The sequence below is a fragment of the Lithobates pipiens genome, unplaced genomic scaffold (assembly GCF_037356315.1).
Source record: "Lithobates pipiens isolate NorthernLeopardFrog02 unplaced genomic scaffold, aLitPip1_a1.2 Scaffold_30, whole genome shotgun sequence".
Classification (NCBI taxonomy): Eukaryota; Metazoa; Chordata; class Amphibia; order Anura; family Ranidae; genus Lithobates; species Lithobates pipiens.
The window spans coordinates 54,663,364-54,688,040 of record NW_027507791.1 but is presented as its reverse complement, the minus strand read 5'-3'; the positions used below and the strand labels follow the sequence as shown (position 1 = coordinate 54,688,040).

Here is a 24,677-nt window from a genome sequence, read left to right as displayed (position 1 = left end):
CGATATATGTCCAGCGGGCATGGGTCGCATTGATTTTGCCACCAACCACGCCCGCACGACCGCTCTCATTGACGTTGTAAGAGGGAAAGGAGCCCTGGCACCCCGGTAAAGTAGATTCCTCAGCGCCTCATAAGATCCCAGATGTGCTGCTTCCAGAGCCACCGCTGCATTGGACTCATCAGAGACCAACCAGTTGTGGGCGTGGGATAACAGAGCCGCCAAAAAATAGGAGTGGAGATCGGGACAAGCCAGGCCCCCCTCCCCCCAAGGTCTCTGCAGCACCGTCAGTCTGAACCTCGGCTGACCGGTTCCCCAGAGGAAAGATGATAAAATAGAGTTAATCAGGCAAAATACTTTTTTGGGGATCCAGACAGGGGCATGTCTGAGGACATAAAGAAAGGTAGGTAGGAGCTTCATCTTAAATAAATTTATCCTGCCGATTAGAGAGAGGGGCAAATTCGCCCACGCCTTTAATCTACTCCTCATCAACTGTATCAATGGCTCCATGTTAAGGGTATAATAGTCAGAGGTAGATGTGGAGATGTGAATGCCTAGATATTTAATTTTGTCTGCCCATATTAAGGGGAGGTTGGGGTCTGCTACGTCCTTTGCAGCCTTATCAATAGGTAAAATTTGGGATTTATCCCAGTTTACCTTGAGACCCGAGCATCCACGAAAGTTTGAAAGAATGGTCAGCGTCTCTCGAAGCGACTGGGCAGGGTCATTCAAGAAAAGGATGAGATCATCTGCATATAAAGCTACTTTTTCATGTATGGCTCCCACCCGTATGCCCCTAACCCCATCAGCCTCAGAACAGTCCCTTTAACAGTGGGACAACAAGTGGACAACACTGAGGCGCCTTTAGCAATGTCCCATACCAAGCAAGCCTTATACTTTGTACAACAGGGGGTGAGAGAAGCAACAGTCACTAAAGGTCTTCCCTTTTGGGTCCATATTCACAGTGTCCCTCTAGCAGACTCCCCTGTGAACTCCCAAGGCAGGTCTTCAGTGGCACCCCTCTTTAGCCCCTGATAAGGCTGTGGCTGAGCAGGCCTTCTGAGCATGGCTGGGATCCTGATGAGCAGGCTGGGCCTTCAGCTTCTCCAGGGAAATAACCATGCTACATGGGTTCCAGACTATTTATACACACCCCAGCCACCATCTGAACACACCTCTCTGGCTGGGGTGGCATAAATATTTAGGCTGCCTATTTGACTCTCCCACCCACTATATTCTGGAAATCTACAGAAAACAGAGGGATGCATACAAACCTGCAGCATGCAAAACCCAGAGCAGCCCAAAGCAATCAACTCTGCTTTTGCTGATTACAAGAAAGTCAGAAAAGAACTAAAATTGCCTAGCCAAAACTAAGCAGCCTAGCAGGAAGGTGCTACAGTAGAAACATAGCCACCCTCTCTTGCTTGCTCCCGAGATGGACTATGGGATTTGTAGTGTGCATAGAGTAGTGCACATGACCACAACTAACCGGCACTACTCATTCCAAACAAATGGAAGGTAAGGAAGAGATTCAGGGGCTCTAAAAATATGGACCAAAAGAACCGGATACTCCTTTTGCTCACTAGTAGGGATGAGCTCGGTGTTCGACTCGAACATCGGCCATTCGTCTGTTCGGCGAATTCAGAACTTTGTGGACCGTTTGCACCAAATTCATGTGGCACGAAGGGTCCACAATGCACTACACCATCGCAGCGCATTGCTGGCTCATGATTGGCCAAACATGCACTGTGACCCCGCATGCTTGTGTGTTCCTGCGTGCAGGGAAAGAGCTAGATAGGCAGGGACAGTGTGTTCTTTTCTCAGGCATCTTAAAGTTAAAGTGGTGTTGTGTGCCTCCAGCACAGTATACACCTGTATCTACCCTTTATTGCTGTTTTTCTCTAATTAAGGCATCTGCAGGAGTTAGTGGGTATTGTGTGCCTCCAGCACAGTATACACCTGTATCTACCCTTTATTGCTGGTGTTCTCTAATACAGGCATCTGCAGGAGTTAAAGTGGGTGTTGTGTGCCTCCAGCACAGTATACACCTGAAGATACATCTTATTGCTGGTGTTGTCTGTTGCATATCTTGCATATTAGCCTTTAAAATTAGCACTTTTGATTTCGAACGTTCAAGTCCCATAGACTTTAAAAGGGTTCTAAAGTTCGTACAAATTTTAGGTCCGTTCAAAGGTTCTGGTGCGAACCGAACCGGGGGGTGTTCGGCTCATCCCTACTCACAAGTCTTCCCTTTGCATCGGACCCTGTCAGTACTAGTGTCACTATTCCCTCGGTCACAGCTCGTTGTGCTGGCGATGCGGTTCCCAGGCTGGTACATTACTCAGTGGCGGCCCGTTCACAGGGGGCACACGGGCACAGCCCCCCCCCCTGGCAGTCACAAGGTGTGTTGCATTGTAAAGCAACACACCTAGAGCCATGCATTAGCAGGCATTAAAATTCCAGATATTTATCGTAGCACGGAAATGTGAATAGGCCCTCGGTGTAAGGTGTTGTTTTTCTTTACTGCTTTAGGTGTATTTCCTTGCATGAATGTATTTGTAGCCTCAGCATTTTCTGCATAGTTGCTTAAGGAAGTTCAAAGAGAAAGAAACATGAGGAAGAGAGCGTAGTAAAATTTGACCTAAAATTAAACTTAGTCCAGTCATCACATTATTAAAGCTGACCATTCAGGTAATTGAAGCAGGCCTTCACCCCAAATAAGTGATCTATGTTCTGGGTCAGTGACTCAAGAAATGAAGTCAAAGGGTCAGGGTGACAGCCAAGGAACTGGCATTTTTGGAGAAAGGTCAGCAACAGTAGCCTACGAATACAGTGCCTCATGGCAACGGCCTTTTAAGTACCACCATAAAGTTAAATATTAACATTCAGTCTCTGCATTAGCAAACTGTTGTGGCATTTTGTTAGCAGCCTAGTAGGATGGAGCTGTTTTGTGTGCTCACCGTGGACAGAAGATTGAAGTTCCTAAAGCTGAACTCTGAGAAGATAAATGATGTGCAAAGTAGACTGGTAGCGATACGATGAATGGCATGGACAAGTGGCAGAAGCCGTGTTGAATTTTTTTGGCTGAAAGAAAATTCTCTCGTTTCCAGGTATGGTGACTGCAGATATAGTCCTTTGCTCAACGGTCACACACCCGCCCCAATGTAGTTGATTATAGGTAGTGCTACAGTCAACAGGTCAACATTACATACTACACTGATCTCTCGATAGCTGACTATGTCCGATCCCCACGGTCTTCCAGGGTATACCATCTGCATAGACTGTAAGGCTGGGCATACACCACTACATTGTTCAATCTTTAGATTTAATACATCTCAATCTTCTGTCAGTGAAGGCTTCTACCAGGTCATGCATCTTCAGATTTAAAGAACATTCATCTTCTGGCAGTGGTGGCTTCTGCTATTGACACTAAGCAGATCCACAGTTTGCTAATGCAACAACTAAATGGTCTAGCATTCAACCTTATATTGGCACTTTAACGGGAACTGTCTATAAGGGTCCCATGGACCATATCACAAATCAGTTTCCTGAAGATTGAACGCCGGAGTTGTAGTTTGCCAACTCACTCCTATGTCACCAGGGTAAAGTGTAGAGAAAAAAAGAAATGTGGTGCTACCCCTACAGGGGCAGCTGGTTTACCTGGTTCTTCCCTAAAAGTACAGTGGCTGCCCACCACCACAAGCACCATTTTATTCACACAGACTCCAGTAACACAGTCTAGAGGATGTCCGTTTAAGATTTCTTGCTTGAAGAAACTTAACAGGAGAGGGGTTAGGGCATGGGATACTCCAAAACGATTAGCACATAGCAACTACAAGGTAATCTTCTCCTTAAAGCATAACTCCATGAAAAAAAATGTTCTCTCCCATGCAGTGGGGCTGTGGGTTAACTGCTTGCTTTGCCTAGGGGCCCTACTTACCCGATCCTTCAATCCTCCGGAAAACCGTGCTTCCCTACATGCAGATGTGGACTGTTCCTGTTCTCTTCACGTCCTTTCTCAAGTCAACATAGTGATCGTTAAAAGGGACCCTGTGAGGCCCTGAAAGGTTGGTCTTACGCTTTATGTGGCACTGTCTTTACAATAAACACGTAAAACATGTAGGCAGGTGCAGTCTACTTTCTCCATTGTAGGTGGTGCTCATCTTTAGTAACAGTGCAGTTGGAGAGGAAGTCAAGGGGAACATGGTTCCTCTATGGTTTCCTGGGTCATAGGGAAAGCTATCTGGTTGGATGTTGTGTTTCATCAGATTAGGCGACCTGTCAGAATGTATAACAGAAGTGACGTTTTGTTGCGCCATCTTGCTACACCCCGCATTCCTCCACAGTAAGGATAAACTGAAAAGGGGCAAGCAGACATCTTGTTACACCCACCAGATTTTTGCATCTGAGGCCGCGTACACACGGGCGGACTGTTCGCCCAACTTTGTCCGCTGAACAGTGTTTCAGCGGACAGTCCGCTCGTGTGTGGGCTTCAGCGGACAGTTTCAGCGGACAGTCTGACGAACAAAGTTTTTCAGAATTCCCGTAAGACAGTCCGCTGAAACTTGGTTTGAGCGGACAGTCCGCTCGTGTGTAGGCTTGTTCGACAAACTAAGTGTCGCGCATGCTCAGAAAGGATTTACACGGCGAAGGTTGCATTGCAGTGTATTGGACGTCGTATTTTTCGTCCCGTCGTACGTGCCGCTCACGTCATCGCGCACGGTTTCAGCGGACTGTTCGTTCATCGTGTGTGGTCAAGTCCGCTCATGCAAATTTTGAGCAGACTGTTTGTCGGATTGTTTGACAAACTAAGTTGGGCGAACAGTCCGCCCGTGTGTACACGGCCTTACACATTTTTTTTAATAGTAAACTGAGTTTATATAGTGAAATACAGTACTTAGAAATACTTAGTGTTTAGATGTTGAATTTTAAAAAGCTAGTGTGCTGATCTCACTGGTTTGCTAATCGGACAGAAGTTTGCTGCTTTTAAAATTCAACATCTAAACATTCACACAGAGTTCTAAGTACTGTATTTCACTATATAAGCTCAGTTTACGCTTAAAAAACAGTGTAAAATGCAAAACTCTGGTGGGTGTAACAAGATGTCCACTTGTCCCCTTCTCAGTGTATCCTTACTGTGGACGGTTGCAGGGTGTAGCAAGATGGTGGCGAAGAAATGTCACTTCCGTTACACATTCTAACAGGTCGCCTAATCTGATGAAACAGCTGCTGCTCCATGTGATTCTAGCAGCCATCTTGGGTCAGGCAGAGCATATCTAAGGCCCTGCTTGGTGTGCATTTTCGAGTGGGTAGAGTAGGGACAGGTACCCTGTCTGGTAGGGACTGAACAAGCAGCAGGGAAAGAATTCTGACAAAGAGGGAAAGTGTAGGGCCGCAACTTCTCTGGACATCTTACCGCTTGGACACAAGAAGGCCCCTCCTAACAGGTGCTGTCAGTTTGGCTGAAACTTGCTCTATACGTGCTATTGGACCCTTGAGTGTTCCCAGTTGGGATGTCTTCCCATTGTGAACCGTCTTTGCATTACTTTAATACGCGTTCTTACATCGCACTTGGACTGTGTTATCCTGCCGCACCGCACTGCCCCCCACCTACAAACGCATTTATTTGGCATGCTGGTGACTTCGCATCTTTATCTCTGCCCAATGACATCATCAAATGAAAAAGTAAGCCATACAATTATTTTGGCAAGTTGAGAAGGACTATATGATCGGTAGGGCAGATATTGACTTCTCCTGCCCAGTATTTAACAATGGACAAGGCATGTTGTCTTTACAGTTCTATCACAAATGTAATTACAAAAAAAGAGCGATAAGACAAACTCACCTTATCTGCCAGGTGTAGCGAACCCAAAATCTCATCAGTCAAAGTCATATTTCCTCGCTGGTCGATCTAGAAGATAGAAGGTATATGTGTGCAGTTAATCGAGACTCGGGGAGGGGGGTTCAGCTGCAAAGGTTGTAGAAGCTCTGGATGGAGCGTTTATTGAAAGTGAATAACTGGTTTTGGCTGTTCTTAAACAAGCAACTAGCCTGTCCTATGGCAGGGAGGGGGGGAGTGGACAATACTTTGCTCTCAGATGGAATGGTGTCAAGGAATGTGGAAGTAACTGAGCAGCTCTGCAATGACACAGATACATTCTACGCAGGGTGGCATGTCCCGTAACCCAATACAAACACAATGTAATCTTATGACCTTCAACAGTCAGCCAGCAAACTTCTCCTATAAAACCGGTGACGGGGAAAGTGGGTCTTGCCCTTGGCAGCCAATCAGATTCAGATGTCTCCTTGCTACTGCAATTTAGAAAGCGAAGCAAGATATCTGATTGGTTGCTATGAACAACACTTTTGCTCACCCTTATGCCGCGTACACACAAGCGAATTGTCCGGTGTACTTAGTCCGGCAAACAATCCGGCGGATAGTCCGGCGGACTTTCTACCGAACGGACTTGGCCACACACGGACACACAGAAAGTCCGTCGTTTGCTAGCGCAATGACGTACAGCACATACGACGGGACTAGAAAAAGGAAGTTCAATAGCCAGTAGCCAATAGCTTCCTTTTCGTACTTGCTTCTGAGCATGCGTCATTCTTAGCCCCTGTACACACGGTCAGAGATTTCCACAATCAAATCCGTCGGATTTTGCCCGTCGGATTATGTCCGACGGATCTTGTGAGAAACTGTTGCATACACACGGTCGGACAAAGTTGACGAAAAATCTGATCTTTCAGAACGTGATGACGTAATTTCGTTACGATGGGACTACATTCAGGCTAGTAGCCAATAGCTTTGATGTAGAAATTTGATCTGAGCATGCGTGGCACTTGGTCCGATCAAAATTCTCTACACATGATCGCAGTATGTCCAATCGGCCCAGTTGGTCTGGAAATATTTCCAACATGTTGGAAAATTGGGTCCGACGGATATTCCGACAGATTCAGTCCGATGCATACCACACACAGTCGGATTATCCGACGACACGGTCCGATAAGACACATTCCGACGGATTCTCCGACCGTGTGTACAAGGGCTTAGTCCGCCGGACTAGCATACTGACGAACGTATTGTCCACTGAAACCCAAGTCCGGCGGAAAGATTGGACTGCAAAAATACTTTCTAAGTCCGCCAGACTTTACGCTGGAAAAGTCCGCTGAAGCCCACACACGATCGAATTGTCCGGTGAAATGCGTTTCGGCGGACTAAGTACGCCGGACAATTTGATCGTGTGTACGCAGCATTACATTCATTCTTTTCTTTCAATTCTGATTTTATTGCCAATTTTAATAATTTAACATAAACAACAGACAAACAAACACAAAAACGAAAAAAAAAAAAAAAGCACACATAATCCACATCCTATAAATAATAATAAAGAACGTACCACATTATAGTAAAATATAAAACATATACCCGCACACTGCCAGACCCTAGCAAGAAGAAAGGGGAAAAAACAAAAAACAAAGAAAATAGAAAGGACACAAGGTGATGGTGAACCCCGACACACTAGACGCCTCCGCCCTGCACCCCCAACTACGCCACCCACCCTCTGCAGTGTGATTGGGCAACAAGGGAAGTGCAGCCAAAATACTGGACAACTAGAGGGCCATGGTCCGCCACCACTGCCCTAGACCGCCCACATCCTTAAACCCTTATGGGAATATCCCTGCCCTTCATTCATCCAATTTAGACAAGACAAAATATATAAATTCTTCAGCTCCCACAGTAGTGTTAGGTATATCACACAAAACAAAAAAAACAAAAAAAAAACAATAAAAAAAAAAAAAAAATAGAACTACCCAAGATATTTACTCAAGCCAAAGTCGCCTCGCCCAACCCAACTCTGCACCAGTTTCACATCCTACCTCCAACCTCCAAACATTCATTGTTTTCAAGTGTACAGAAAATGGTGACTAATTCACTTAGGCCTGTTTCCCAGAGCCTCTTTAAAGCGGGGTTCTACCCTAAAGTGGAACTTCCGCTGATCGGAACCCTCCTCCCCTCCGGTGTCACAATTGGCACCTTTCAGGGGGGAGGGGGGTGGAGATACCTGTCAAAGACAGGTATTTACACCCACTTCCGGGCATAGACTCCCGTGGGAGTCTACGCCATTTCCTGTCCTGCCACGCTGTCTGCTGGGACACACACGGGTCTCAGAGACAGCGCGGACAATTCCTATTGCGCTGTGCGACTTGCGCATGCGCAGTAGGGAACCGGGAAGTGAAGCCGATTCGCTTCACTTCCTGATTCCCTCACCTAGAATGGTGGCGGCAGCAGCCGAGAGCCGAGCGATCGATCGGCCTCGGCTGCCGGCATCGCTGGACCCTGGGACAGGTGAGTGTCCATTTATTAAAAGTCAGCAGTTGTAGTATTTATAGCTGCTGGCTTTTAATATTTTTTTTGTAGGTGGAATCCCTCTTTAACCACTTCAGCCCTGGAAGATTTTACCCCCTTCCTGACCAGACCCCTTTTTCCGATTCGTCACTGTGTTGCTTTAACTGACAATTGCGCGGTCGTGCGATGTTGCACCCAAACAAAATCGACGTCCTTTTTTTTCCACACAAATAGAGCTTTCTTTTGGTGGTATTGCTCTTTTTATTTTTTGTGCTATAAACAAAAAAAGAGCGACAATTTTGAAAAAAAAAAAAAGCAATATTTTTTACTTTTTGCTATAATAAATATCCTTCCAAAATATATAGAAAATCCTCAGTTTAAGCTGATATGTATCCTTCTACATATTTTTGGTAAAAAAATATCGCAATAAGCGTATATTGATTGGTTTGCGCAAAAGTTATAGCATCTACAAAATAGGGGATAGTTTTATGGCATTTTTATTATTCATTTAAAAAAAAAGATTTTTTTTTTATTAGTAATGGCAATGATCTGCGAGTTTTATCGGGACTGCGACATTATGGCGGACACATCGGACACTTTTGACACTATTTTGGGACTGTTGTCATTTATACATCGATCAGTGCTATAAAAAGGCACTGATTACTGTGTAAATGACACTGGCAGGGAAGGGGATAAACACTAGGGGGGCGATGAAGGGATTAAGTGTGTCTAGGGAGTGATTCTAACTGTGGGAGGGATGGGCTTCCGCCGACATGACAGTTATCACTGCTCCTGATGACAGGGAGCAGTAGATCTCTGTCATGTCACAAGGCAGAACGGGGAAATTCCTTGTTTACATTGGCATCTCCCTGTTCTTCCGCTCCGTGACACAATTGCGGGCCCCCGGGCTACCTAGGACATGACAGCTATCACTGTTCCCGATGACGTGGAGCAGTAGATCTCTGTGACGACACAAGGGAGAACGTTGAAATGCCTTGTTTACATAGGCATCTCCCTGTTCTGCCTCTCCACACCGCAATCGCGGGCCGCCGGAGAACATCGAGTTCCTGGGACCCGCCTAAAAGGCGCCAAATTTAAAGGGATGTACCTGTATGCCCATTTGCCTGTGCCATTCTGCTGATGTACATCTGTGTGCAGCGGTCGGCAAGTGGTTAACCAATCACCATCTATAGGTAATTTCTGGTGATTAACCACTTAAGCCCCAGACCATTTTGCAGCTAAAGGACCAAGCCCCGTTTTGCGATTCGGCACTGCGTCCCTTTAACTGACAATTGTGCGGTCGTGCGACATTGCTCCCAAAAAAAATTGCCGTCCTTTTTTCCCACAAATAGAGCTTTCTTTTGGTGGTATTTGATCACCTCTGCGGTTTTTAGTTTTTGCGCTGTAAAAAAAAATAGAGGGACAATTTTGAAAAAAAAATCAATATTTTTTTCTTTTTGCTATAATAAATATCCCCTAAAAATAATTAAAACATTTTTTTTTCCTTCGTTTAGCCGGAAACTTATTCTTCTACATATTTTTGGTAAAACAAATCGCAATAAGCGTTTATTGATTGGTTTGCACAAAAGTTATAGCATCTATAAAATAGGGCATAGTTTTATGGCATTTTTATTAATAATTTTTTTTTACTAGTAATGGCGGCGATCAGCGATTTTTATTGTGACTGCGACATTATGGCGGACACGTCGGACAATTTTGACACATTTTTGGGACCATTGCCATTAAAACAGCAATCAGTGCGATTAAAAATGCACTGATTACTGTAAAAATTTCACTGGCAGTGAAGGGGTTTACCACTAGGGGGCAGTGTAGGGGTTAAGTGTGTGTGTTTTTTTTACTGTAGGGGGCGTGGCTTGGCACGTGACCTCACTGATCGTCTTTCCCTATGACAGGGAACAGACGATCAGTGACAGGCTCACTAGAAAGCACGAGGAGAGGTTTGTTTACACTTACGTCTCCCCGTTCTTCAGCCCTGTGACCCGATAGCGGGACACCGGCGGCGAACGGGTCTGCGGGTCCCGCGGCCACAGAGCTCAGGACCGGGTCGCAAGTGCGCCGGCGGCGGCGCGCGCATGACCCACGGCTGGGCACTTGAAGGGCAACGTACCTGTACGTGCTTGTGCCCAGCCGTGCCATTGTGCCGACGTATATCGGTGTGAGGCGGTCCTTAAGCGGTTAAACCAAACCCACGGTTTGAGCAGTAGCTGTGAGCTTTTTATCATTTTATTCAGCTAATCTCTCATATTTACAGTACTGCAAACGTGCCTCCCCTACGCCCGCTATGTTCCCGGGCTGTCCCACTCATCATGAGAGCCCAAAACCTTGCTAAATACTATCAGGATGGAGAGCGGAAAGAGACCATTGGAACATCCCTGATCTGTCACACTGGTGGCCAGGGGGCAGTAAAAACAGGTTTTACTGCCCCCCCCAACCCCCGGGCCACCCATCCGAATTCTGAGATTACAGAGTTGTACACATGCCGCAGCAGCAATGCTTTGTTTCATGGTCTTTGTATTTATAACTCAGACTGCAGAGTTTGACAGATGGGGATTCTATTAGGATTATGGGGTTTGTGCTGAAACCATGAGCCAAGCGCTTGGCTTACAATTGTGGCGCTGTCCTGGAATGTAAAATATCTTTTTGCAATAAAAAAAAAAAAAATGAAAAAACAAACAGGTGCAAATAGCACTTCCTGAACGCCTCTCAGTTGCTGCTATACTGTTGTGTAAAAAGCGACCCATTGTGGATCGCTTTTCAGAGGGCAATAAGCTTACCCCCGGTCTGAAGAAAATCCTTAGTGTTTTCAGAGCTGTCAAAATCCCGATTGAAATACCGGGTCCAATCCTGCGTTTGTTTGACTACAGTGGAGGGCAGGGGACACATTAGGCATAGCTCCCAACTGTCCCTGATTTTGAGGGACTGTCCCTGATTTGGAGCAATGTCCCTCTTTCCCTCATTCCTCCTCATTTGTCCCTCATTTTGGTCTGATCTATATTGATGTATATAAAATGCACTTTTTATAGATCAAAAAGTGTTTTCCAGTGCTAAACTTTTCGTCTGATTCATCTTAATTGCTGCATTTGTAAATTCCAAAAGCCAATATAAAGGAATATTAGTGGTAAAAAAAAGCATTTGTGGGTTCAACCAATCTTGTTTTTTTGTACAATTCTCCTTTATGTGGGCGTAGCCAGGGGTGTGTCCTATGCTTGCATACTTTTGCTGATAGGTGTCCCTCATTCCCATCTCAAAAAGTTGGGAGGTATGACATTAGGGGCCTCATAGACCCCGATGTAGCTTTAAATAGAACCTGTCACATGCCAATGCTATCACATAGGGGGCTTTAAAAGTCTTTTAACCACTTGCCGACTGCTGTGCGCCGATATACATCGGCACAATGTCAGCAGTGGGCAAATGGGCGTACCTGTACGTCCCCTTTTAGAGCCAGGGATAGCAGGTGTGCTTGCGCCCGCTGCATACAGCGTGACTGTGCCCGCGGGACCAGCGGACTCGATTTCCTCCAGTCTCCTGGTGATCATGTCATGAAGCCTCAGAACGGGGAAGTGCCTATGTAAACAAGGCATTTCCCCATTCTGCCTTGCGTCATGATAGAAATCACCACTCCCTGTCATTGGAAGCAGTGATCGCTGTTATGTCAGTGGAAGCCCAGCCCTCCCACAGTTAAAATCACTCCCTAGGACAGACTTAACCCCTTCATTGCCCCCTAGTGGTTAAGCCCTTCACTGCCAGTGTCATTTACACAGTAATCAGTGCATTTTTATAGCATTGATCACTGTATAAATGACAATAGTCCCAAAATAGTGTCAAAAGTGTACGATGTGCCTGCCATAATGTCGCAGTCCCGATAAAAATCTCAGATCGCCACCATTACTAATAAAAAAATATATGAAAATAAAAATGCCATAAAACTATCCCCTATTTTGTAGACACTATAACTTTTGTGCAAACTAATCAATATGCGCTTATTGCGATTTTTTTTTTTTTACCAAAAATATGTAGAAGAATACATATCGGCCTAAACTGAGGGAAAAAATGTTTTTCTGTATATTTTTGAGGGATATTTATTATAGCAAAAAGTAAAAAATATTGAGTTTTTTTCAAATTTGTTGCTCTTTTTTTGATTATATCGCAAAAAACAAAAAACAGAGAGGTGATCAAATACCCCCAAAAGAAAGCTCTATTTATGGGAAAAAAAGGATGTAAGTTTTGTTTGGGTGCAACGTTGCATGACCGCGCAATTTTCAGTTAAAATGATGCAGTGCCAAATCACAAAAAGTGCTCTGGTCAGGAAGGGGGTAAAATCTTTCGGGGCGGAAGCATTTAAAACGTTACTTATGGACGGTCTGGGGTTTTTCACCATTACAAGGTCACGCACAATTTTTGGGCTTGACATTTTTGGTATCTATTTACTCGCTGTAACCCCACCTTTTATATTTTAACAAAAACATTGGTATTACATTGTGTTTGTGCGCAGTCCAATTTATTTTTGTGTATTTTTTACTGAAAATATGTGTTTGATAAACAGTTGTTCAAATATTGTGCGACATGAAAAAGTCAACTACCACTATTGTACTCTGCATGACTTTCGCTTTTAGAAAACATGTAATTGTTGGGGGTTTTAAGTCATTTTCCAGCATAAATTGCAGGATTTTAATGCATGTGAAAAATTATAAAATTGCCCCAGAGGCCAGGTACTTAATCTCTAAGCATTCTGCATTCTGTAAAGTCATAAAATACCTGGCGATCCTTTCAATCCCTTCAGAGAACAACCTCTTCCTGTTTAAAATTAATCATGCCAGGCACCGGTGGCGGCCTGTCCATAGAGGGCACATGCGCGCCGCCCCCCCCCATCCATGCGTCCGGCCCCCTGATCTACATATCGGGGCACCGGACTATGGACTCCAATGGGGGAGAGAGTTTTTTTAAGCAGGTGATTAGAGCCAGAGGCTCCAATAATCTTCAAAAAAGTTCCTCCCCACCAATCAGGAGGCAGGTCATGAGACAAAGCGTCAGGTGATCCTATTGGATGCCTAGCGCTTAGATGGAAGAGTGAGGAGACACACCGCAGATGAAGCTGCTGGAGGAGCGGACACCGGAGCCGCTGCCTGCACCCCACCGCACGCACGGCGGGGGGCGCACTGTGCTGGAGGACACCACAGCCCACCACCTAGATTGGGAAAGTGCCAGACCACCGGCCGCCCGGGGTGGGGGGTGGTAGTGCTGCGCCGTCAGCCGCCCCGGTGGGGGGGAGTGGTTGTTTGCTGCCCCTCCCCAAAAGAAAAACCTACCAGCCCCCATTGCCAGGCACAGAAGCAAGTCTGTAGCATGGTCAGTTTGCGTCTCTTTTCTTGACATTGGAGATACTGGAGGCCATGCCATTGCTTGGCATGCTTGAAATCCTGAGGTCAAAATATTGCTGCCAGGCCCACCCAGACCTGCTCTCCACAGTGTGAATAATGGCAGCTTCTGGCAGGGATTGACAAGAGATATCAATTATCCTTGTATACTGCCTACAGCAGTGGCGGCTGGTGAAGTTTTATGATGAGGAGGTGCTAGACCCCGTCCATCATTTTTACCCCTCACACTTCTCATAAGCCCCACACCTTATAGAATCCACCAACTCCTTCCCCACTAGTAAATCATATACCAGGCTGTACATTATACACAGGGCTCTGTACATCATATACCAGGCTGTACATTATACACAGGGCTCTGTACATCATATACCAGGCTGTACATTATGTATGACCGCGCAATTGTCATTCAAAGTGCATCAGCGCTGAAAGCTGAAAATCTGGACAGGAGGGGGGTTTAAGTGGCCAGTAAGCAAGTGTTTAATGAAAATATCATTTGATATTTTCTGAGGGATAGGGGTGGGGGATCGAGGCCCTGTCAGGTAGGCAGTATGGGGCCCCATGATTTCTAACAACAGCCCTGACAAATATTTGTTCAGTGGAGGATGACCAAGATTCCCACCCAAATAAATATGATAATTCTGGAAGTTAGCTGTCATTGCTAGGCCAATGAGCTGCGGGCGTAGCTGCATGTGAACAAAGGGCCAGGGATGCTTGTGACATCATCCACCTGATATGGCCATTTTAGGTCATATGTGCCCATATGATGTCACAAACATCCCGACCCTTTTTGCTTTTGTCCACTGCGGGGCTGGAAATCTTCCACCTGCACATCATTGTCCTTGCAATGGCAGCCAAGTTCACTCTGATCCCAGGCTCATCACTAATCCTGATGTTTTGTAACTTTTCTTGTGTTCTAGCCTACATTGAACTTCCCCTTATATTCTATGTAAAAATAAAATGAAATACAAATAAAAATGAATAAAAATACAATTATTCAAGAAAAAAAAAGGACATAAATTGATTTTATTTAAATAAATTTATGCTTTGTTTCCATTAGTGCGACTTGTCATGCGACTTTGGACACATAAAGTTCCATGACAAGCCACAGCCCATTGATTTCAATGTCCCCCCGTTTCCATCTATGCGACTTTGAAAAGGTTTCTGCACTACTTTCATGCGACTTTTGATGCAACTTTGATCCAGAGACTGTAAAGTTGGATCAAAGCTGCACTCAAAGTCGTACTCCAAAGTCGACCCCTAAATCGCGCAACTCTGTGGAAACGTAGCCTAAATTAGAACTTTAAAAACTTTATTTCTAAAGGGTTCTATATAATACAGTGGTTTTCTTTCTTTCACATATACCTTAACTACATACTGCTAAAAGTAAAAATATAACTAAAGGCAAAACTTTTGTTTGTCACCAGAACAAGGATAGACGTCAAATCATTTTTGCTTGTGGAGGGGAATGTTAAAGTAAAACTGACTCCCTTTTGGAAGTTTAGTCCTGCTTTAATATCCAGAGTGAATAAAAACATTTTGCCTATTAATTCTACTGCGTGTCTAGTCAGTGTTTTTGTGTACTGCATTAGGAGCTTTTACTACGGGATGTGATGGATTTTATTCCCTGCTTTGCAGGAGCACAAAATCTATCCCCTCCCCTTGTCAGAACGGAGATCTGCCATGTTTACATAGGCAGAGCTCTGTTCTGTGTGTTTTACCGACGATCAGCGGGTGCCGGTAGACATCCAGTGCACGGCACCCGCAGATTGGCTTCTACTGTGATTAATCACCACCGTAGGTGGAAGTGCAGAATCACATTTATATATGTGGTTCTGCACAGGAGTGTCGCCCTGTAGAAGTAAACCTGCTATTGTGCGGTCCAGAAGTGGTTAAAAGCAGAAAAAAAATGAACAAACATAATGATTTGAGTGACTCTGACAAGGGCCAAATTGTATTGGCTAGATAACTGGGTCAGCGCAACTCCAAAACTGCAGCTTTTGTTCCCGATCTGCAGTGTTCAGGATCGATCAAAAAGGGTCCAAGGAAAGAAATCCAGCCAACCAATGACAACCATGGCTGGCCAAAGCTCATTGATTCATGTGGGGAGCAGAGGCTGACCCATGTTGTCCAATCCATTAGAAGAGCTACTGGAACTCAAATTGATAAAAAAGGTTCATGCTGGTTCTGATAGAAAGGTGTCAGAACACATAGAGCATCACAGTCTGTTGTGTATGGAGCTGCAGACCAGTCTGGGTGCTCACGTTGACCCATGTCCACAGCCAAAAGGGCCTACAATAAGCACGTGAGTATCAAAACTGGAGCAGTGAAATGGAAGAAGGTGGCATGGTCTTATGAATTCAATAGTGGTTTGAGGAACTCAACAATGAGTTTGAGGTGTTGACTCGGCTTCCAAATTCTCGAGATCTCAAACCAATCGAGCATCTGTGGGATGTGCCGGAAAAACAAGTCCGATCTACGGAGGCCGCGCCTCGAAACTTTTTTTTTTGTGAAAGCCTGTGGCGTGCAAAACACACTCAAAAACTCACCCGGTGCATAAAAAATGTGCACACACATAAAGAGTGACACAAAAAAGTGCAGACGGGTACACAAACCCTCTAAAATCAGAGGGCCTTGTCCTGAATCCCCCAGGTGGCGTTAGGCTCCTGACAGGGACAAGGACACTTAAAACTTGGTCTTCCTGGCCGAAACCAGTCAGACCACGTTCTTTGGAAGGTCTGCCGAAAAAGACCCACCCAAATACTAGGAGAGGCTCCCCCGAAGGGAGACCCCAACCCTAAGGAAGAGGGTGAGCTAAGCCAGAAGGCCATGTCCACCCCTTCCCCAGACTGTCAGGACAGGCCCTGGGACCTGTGACCCTACTCATCACAGCAAACGTGAAAAGTGACAAAACAAGACGTGACAAACACACACCTCGAAACTTACAGGACTTAAAGGATCTGCTATTGACAGCTTGATGTCAGAAACCCCAACATACCTTCAGAGGTCTATTGGAGTTAATGCTTCGATGAGTAATGGTGGGCAGTCATAAGGTTATGGCTGATCGGTTCATTTCTTCAAATGTTAAGGACAAGCCAAACCTGGGAAAACCATCAGTTGGTGTGACTAATGCACTGACTAAAATGTTTGTCAAACCAAGTGAACAAGTCATGGCAGCCCCCAGTTGTGTGCCGTGTTACAACTACAATAGAACTTGGCAGGTAGCGAGCGTACAAGGAATGTCTATATTGATCACCAAGGTATGCGAGATGAGATAAAGGTACAGACCAGTCCAACAAGGAAACCTGTCATTCAGGGGCCACTGACAGAAGAAAGAATGCTGATGGGTGTGTTTCAGAGACATGGAGATGCAGTTTTGAGAAAAGTTGTGTGTTTAATGCTGTGGACATATCAGTGGGCTGATGTCAGCAGACTTAGCCCTTGTACACACGGTCGGACATTTCGACAACCAAATCCGTCGGATTTTGTCTGGCAGATTTTGTCCGAAACTGTTGCATACACACGGTCGTACAAAGTTGTCGTAAAATCCGATCGTTGAGAACGTGATGACGTTATTTCGTTACAACGGGACTACCATCAGGCTAGTAGCCAATAGCTTTGATGTAGGAATTTGATCTGAGCATGCGTGGCACTTTGTCCATTCGGAATTCTCTATACATGATCGGGGTATGTCCGATCGGAGCATTTTGTCTGAAAATTTTACCAACAAGTTGGAAAACTTGGTCCGTCGGATATTCCGATGGAAACAGTCCGATGGAGACCACACACAGTCGGAATATCCTACAAAATGGTCCAATCGGACACATTCCGTGGGAATCTCCAACCATGTGTACAAGGGCTTAGAGACGTTCAATGATCAAGCTCTACTAACAAATTGCTGTCTGTACGAATCACTGACTGGCAAACAAAATTTAAATATTTAAACAATTCCCCTGTTCAATGAGATTACCTTAGTGACCAGAGAGGGCGCTGTTGTTGAACAGAGGAGAGGCAATTGGTAGTTTTAAAGTTTGGGAGAGTGAAACGCAATTAGAGAGGGTCACAGAAGAAACTTTTTGGACTAGCATAGGTCATAGCAGGCATGTTGTGGTGTCTGATCTTAGCTAAGACCTTTAGGTACAAAGGAAACAGGGAAGCTGTGACTGAGGAATTCTCATTATGAAAATGCTAGTTGCCTAGTTATCATACTCACCCTTTTCCTTTATTACTTTGAGTCACTAACTCAGAACAAGTGTGCAAGTCAGGACTTTAGCCTTTACTCAGATTTTCCAATACTTGTTCCTGGTTGGTGACTCAAAAAGTATTGAAGTATTGACATCTGTAGCATGCCATCCCCTCTTGCCTCATTGCCAACCTCCTGTTATGCATCACCCCCATTATAGCAATAAAGTTTAGGTTAAAAAAAACATAGTCAAAATAAAAATTTACATTACGTTACACTAAAATAATAAAAAAGAACACCAAAAATAGTTTTGAAAGCCCCTCACCCCCACATACACACAAATATAAATGAAAAGCGATTGTGTCACGCGTATTAGGTATCGCTGGGCACTCCAGAGGGAGAGCAATCATTCTTTAACCATCATTCACAGTTACCCCTAAACTGATGACCTGTAGGGTCTTATAAAGTGTTGCCCATGGACAATTTTGGGTGCCAAAGTTTGCCACAGTTTCACAGGCATGCACACCTTCAAGACTTGACATGTTGGGTATATATTTACTCGACGTAGCCTCATCTTTTATATGTTACATAAAAATGGGTAATATATTACGTTTACAAAAAAGGGTAATATAGTACTAAAATGTACTTTGGTGTATTTTTTTTTTTACTAAAAATAAGGATTTAATAACCAGTTGTGCTAAATAACATCTGACATAGACCTGCAATTACTACCATTTTATTCTCCGGGGTCTCTGCTTAGAACATATAGAATGTTTTTAGGGGTTTTAAACTAATCTTCAGGCCTGGGGGGTCCCCTTAGTCTGCCTGTAAAGTAGCACATCTTCCCATGTTTATAAAAGTACCGCAGCAAAATAGCATTTCTAAAGGAAAAAAATGTCATGTAAAATTGCTCACGGCAGTAATGTATTGGCAGATCCTGGCAATATATATAAAAAATTATTTTTAAAAACAGCATGGCTCCCCCCCCCCATAACAAGCCCTTTGGGTTTGGTATCCATATTAAGGTGAACTGCACGCCCACATTTTTTTTTTAAATGGCGTGGGGGTCCCCCCCAAATCTATACCAGACCCAAAGGGCCTGGTATGGACTATCTGGTGAGTCAAAGGTCCTGAGCGGTGCCCCAGCCCAGCCTTAAACAATGCAGAGCAGAGGTAGGGCGAGTCCTGGGTTTGTAGCTGGTATGAATGTGATTGTTGTGATGACTGATGGGGATCAGGAAGGCGCCTGACTACACACCAACCTAACCTACAGCCAACCAATTCTTTGCAATGGACTACTGACCTTTTTATGTTTTATTATAATTACCATTTCTGTTGTTGCTTATGTTATATTTGTTACATCCGTCATATAGAATGTGCTTTTTTATTTTATTAGTTTGAAAAAGAAAACTTTTTTTCTTAATAAAACAGAATGTGGGACACCAGAGTAACACCGTAAATTGCCAGATCTGACAGCCGAAAATGATATCTGGGTCGCAATAAAGCCCAACTAAAGTATCATATTTTTGTTAATTAATTACAATTTTTTTTTTTTTTTATAAAAAAGGCAAGTCCGCAATTTTTTTTCCCCTCTCTGCAGCTGTTGCCTGCAGGACTTCAATTTCACCACAAGATGTCACCAGCCTTCTGGGGTGAATGACTCCCAGCATTATTCAACCCACTTCCTGTGAATGCAGGGTGTCAAGATTCCGCCCCCTAATGGAGTGACAGCACAGTGCTCTGCAGTCACAATATCAGGATGCAAGGAATAGTGCTGAGGGTCATCCGATTGGGAAATTGGGCATGGGTAGGGTAGGCTGAAAGTAGTCTTTAAGGTGATAATGACAGTTCAAGATTGGAGGCGGTCAAAACAACACACATATTATACATATTTTTTTCAGCTTCTTCAGCAATCTCCAAGTGGCTGATACCTCTTTCTTGGGAAATGAGAAAGAGTTACTCCGGTAAAAAAGATGGATGGGACCCAAAGCTAAAAATGATGGTCAGGTATCTCTTTCCTAAACTACCCACATACAGGTTGAAACTGTTTCAGGGATTTCAGTGGCAATAGAGTATAGCCAAGACCAGAGGTCTCCAAACTTTCTAAACAAAGGGCCTGTTTAAGGGAGCCGGACTGTGGCCATTGGGAGTCAAAATTGTTCTACTGTGTGTGTGGGAGTAAACAATGCATCATTGGTGTACATGAGAGAAATAGTGCCCCATCATTCACACCAGTGAAAGGATTAGTGCCCTATTATTGGTATCAGTAAGAGAACTAATGCCCCATCATCGATGGGTGTCAGCAAGAAGAATAGTGCCTATCATTGGTATCAGTGAGAGGAATCATGCCTTGTCATTGGTGTCAGTGGAAGGAATAGTGACACATTATTGGCATCAGTGGAATAAATAGTATCCCATCATTGGTGTGAGTGGGAGGAATAGTGTCCCATCATTGGTATCATTGGGAGGAATAGTATCGCATCTTTGGCATCAGTGGGAGGAATAGTATCACATCATTGGTATCATTGGGAGGAATAGTATCGCATCTTTGGTATCAGTGGGAGGAATAGTATCACATCATTGGTATCAGTGGGAGGATTAGTGTCCCATCATTAGTGTCAGTGGAAGGAATATTATGATTATTATTCAGGATTTATATAGCGCCAACAGTTTGCGCAGCGCTTTTCAATATGAGGGCAGACAGTACACTTACAATACAAATCAATACAGGAGGGATCAGAAGGCCCTGCTCATTAGAGCTTACAATCTATTGGGTGGGAATGATGAAATGATCTGACAAAGGATCTGATGGAGGATGAGGAGGGATATATAACACTCAGATTCCTCCTACAAATCCAGGCTAGCCTGCGGCCAGTCTTTGAACTTGTAGTCACTTGGAAATGCGATAATCCTAACTACCTGAGGTGTGCCTTGGCCTAGCTGGTCAGTATGCCTGAAAGAGGGCAAAAAGAGACCCGAAGTAGGTGTGATGTGAAATCTTTAATGAAGGGCCAGCAACAGCCATCCGTCTAGAAAAATAGAGAAAACCGGGATGCCTACAAAAGGGGAATACGTAAGAAACAGCTAAAACAAGAGGAACTCCAGCGCCCCATGTACATGATGATGAAAGAAGGGACCCCCTGTTCGGGACCACAAAGTTGCCTCCAATCCTGACGAATATCCAAAAAAGGTTTTAGGATATGATCCTAATATGGAAGGTAAACCTGGACATGAGAACGAACTGTACGTGGTGAGAGGATGCATGGGGAAGGGAGAAAGAGCTGCCCAGAGGAATATTGCAGAGGACGTATACTTAAATCAGATACCGTTCCTGCAGTACAGAAATGACCATGGACCCCTAGCTTGTTCCTCAATACTAAACATGGAGAAACTGTGAGCATAGCAAAGGGGATTTGCCTAGAGCACTAACTGGTAACTGAGCCAAGGGTAAAAGACAGGAAGTCTGAAACACCAAGAAAACCTGGCCGGTAACTGGTAGCCGTGTCAAGAGAACATTCCCAACTTCCCTTACCATGGCTTAGAGAGGGTGAGCTGCAAAAAAAATGGACAGACTGACAGGAGTTTGTAGGGGCCTGAAATGCTGGTCACCTGATAGATACTTGATAGTGTTGGCAGATGGCCAAAATGCAGAGGTAATACGCTGCGAAAGCCAGAAACATGAACCCATGAACCAGACCATCATTAGTGTCAGTGGAAGGAATAGTGTCCCATCATTGGGGTCAGTGGAAGGTATAGTGTCACATCATTGGTATCATTGGGAGGAATAGTATCCCATCATTGGTATCAGTGGGAGGAATAGTATCCCATCATTGGTGTCAGTGGGAGGAATAGTATCCCATCATTGGTGTCAGTGGGAGGAATAGTGCCCCATCATTGGTATCAGTGGGAGGAATAGTATACCATCATTGGTATCAGTGGGAGGAATAGTGCCCCATCATTGGTATCAGTGGGAGGAATAGTATCCCATCATTGGTGTCAGTGGGAGGAATAGTGCCCCATCATTGGTGTCAGTGGGAGGAATAGTATCCCATCATTGGTGTCAGTGGGAGGAATAGTACCCCATCATTGGTATCAGTGGGAGGAATAGTATCCCATCATTGGTGTCAGTGGGAGGAATAGTGCCCCATCATTGGTATCAGTGGGAGGAATAGTATCCCATCATTGGTGTCAGTGGGAGGAATAGTATCCCATCATTGGTATCAGTGGGAGGAATAGTGCCCCATCATTGGTATCAGTGAAAGGAATAGTGCCCCATCATTGGTGTCAATGGGAGAAATAATGCCCCGTTGTTGATGTCAGCAACAGGAATTATGCCCCTTTGTTGGAGTCAGGAGGAGGAATAGCGCCTTGTATCAATGGGAAGAAAAATACTCCAAAGGCCAGATAAAAGGGAACAAAGGGCCGCAGTTTGGAGACCACTGGCCAAGATCAGGAACAAATATGGCATATATTGCAGTTTACCAGTCTTTGCATTTCCAGCAATGTCCATTTTCTGTTTCTTGAGTAACCTACTAATCTCATCAACCCCCTGTAATGAAGATATGTTGAAGTCCATTCTAAGTAACAACCATGCCTCTCTCAATAGATACAGTGAAAGATTAACTACTCCTGTACTGCCCACCACACAAATACTGTGGGCAGGGTGGCCGGGCTGCACGAAACAACCTACCTGTACGTTGTTTGCACTTCCTGGTCTCAGGTGCGTGTGCGCGCTGCTGGTGACCCGCTTCCACTGTGATTGGACAACTTTCAACTTACACTGGAAGGGGGCACATAGATCCCCGAAACAAGTTGGCTATTTCTTATTCTCCAACCCTGACCTTTAATGGAATAAAGTAGTATCTGAGTCTCTTAGTAAGGAGGGACTGTGAATGGACACACAGAGCCGGTGTTCTGCCATATATTGTCCGTCCATCGAAAACTGTCCGCCCTGTACTGCGCAGGCACAGTGCTTGTGCAGTACGGAGCAGAAGGAGATTCGGAAAATCTCTGAAGATGAACGGCGCCTGCGCCGTGAGTCGAGGTGCTAGCCCCACCATCCAAGTGGACATAGGGCTGCAGACATTAGAGGGCCCCTCGCGGGCTCGCTTCTGGCTCGGCCTCGCTGCGCTCGGCTCTTTTTATTCTAGCTCTATGTCCACTTGGATGGTGGGGCTAGAACCTGGACTCACGGCGCATGCGCCGCTTACCTTCGTATATTTTCGGAATCTGTGTGTGCTGTGTACTGCGCATGCTCAGTACACAGCGGACACTATCCGATGGGGGACACTATGTGACAGTTCGCCGGCTCAGGGGAGAGCATGCATAAGTGCATAAGTGCCCCCGTACCTGAGAAGAGGAGGATCAGGGCTGCTCTGTGCAAAATTATTGTACAGAGTAGGTATGTATGACATGTTTTGTTTTTTTTTAATACAAAATCTGCCTAAAAAAATATATTATTGTTATTTTTAGATAAGTAGTAAGAGAGGATTATAACCTCTGTTAGTTTTTACTTGCCTTCTGTGTCCCATTGGGGAGATTTCCTTTCACTTCCTGTCCCATAGTCACAACAAGAAGTAAAAGGATATCCCTCAAAAGTGAGGGAATTCCTGATAGTTAACAAAACTAGTGTCCCCATTGGAAGATTTCTCCTCTATTCCTGTTCTGGTGACAACCCAAAATTTGTGATTCTCTTCCACATTCGTTCTCAATGGTAAACAGGACAAATAGAGAGGGTGAATCAAAGACACAGACATCAATGGGAAGCTGGGAGTGGAAAATATTCCAGAAAAGTAACATATATACTGTAATTAACTAAAATAAGACTTCTGTACACAAAGTATATTCTCTCAATTGGGATGAGCCGGGAGCTTTTTTTTTTTTTTTTTCTGGAAGGTCATAAAGAGGAAAAAGGATGAGTAACAACAGTTTTATAATACAGAAGCATTACAGAAACAACAGAAATGATCCAAAATGCATGGTGGGGTGCAGAAAGAGAATACCCAAACACACGGTACTTACACAGAGCGAGACGATCGGTCTCTGGGTGAATGTAGATTCACTGGCACAAGGGCGGGTTTCTCTAATCTGTTGACTGGCTGCCCAGATGTTCACTTACACCCTTTCCTGTGCAAGCCGGACCTCCTCCATCCTCCGACCTGTGCACAAAATGAGCAGATTGTCACACTGCATTATAACTAACCCACGGGTATTTATTTATTTTTATTGTGAAAAAAAAATGATCTGGGAGATCAATATGCATTATAAGGATTTTAACAAACTTTCATCCTTTTTCTTCTCTGAAGGTACTATATGCCGTGTTTCCCTGAAAATAAGCCCAGGTCTTATATTCATTTTGGCAGCAAAAGATACAGTAGGGCTTATTTTTGGGGTAGGTCTTACCATGTAATGTGCAGTCTTCTCTTACCCTGCCTGACAGTTAAAATGCGTGTAAAATCATCCACTCTATTACTGTATTATATAATGTACAGTGTGTGTGTTTCTGTAATATAATTGTGCCAAATACCTTCGTTATAGCACCGCTCTGCACTTTAGTGATCCTCCGGAGCTCTCTTCCCCCCAATTATATTACAGAAACACACACATTGTACATTATATTCTATTGTAATAGAGTGGATTATAGGCGTAGCGCTTGACATTCTTGTTTACTGATGTGATTGCTTTAAAGTGGAAGTAAACCCTCCTATCATTTTCAGTCAAGGAAGCCGCCATCTTGGCCTCTAATAATTCTTCA

The 24,677-nt window shown here is 44.5% G+C and overlaps 1 protein-coding gene across 1 annotated transcript in view; it reads right to left on the bottom strand.

The window, feature by feature from the left end:
* The window catches only part of ANXA9 (annexin A9), a 60,612-nt gene extending 36,613 nt beyond the window's left edge, over positions 1 to 23,999 (bottom strand). Inside the window, exons 1-2 of the mRNA XM_077464243.1 lie at positions 23,945 to 23,999; positions 5,843 to 5,908 (exon numbers count right to left, since the gene is read on the bottom strand). Coding sequence (XP_077320369.1) covers positions 5,843 to 5,890 — 48 coding nt within the window. The 5' untranslated portion in view covers positions 5,891 to 5,908; positions 23,945 to 23,999. The remainder of the gene's footprint in view (positions 1 to 5,842; positions 5,909 to 23,944) is intronic.
* Between the last annotated feature and the right edge of the window lie 678 nt (positions 24,000 to 24,677).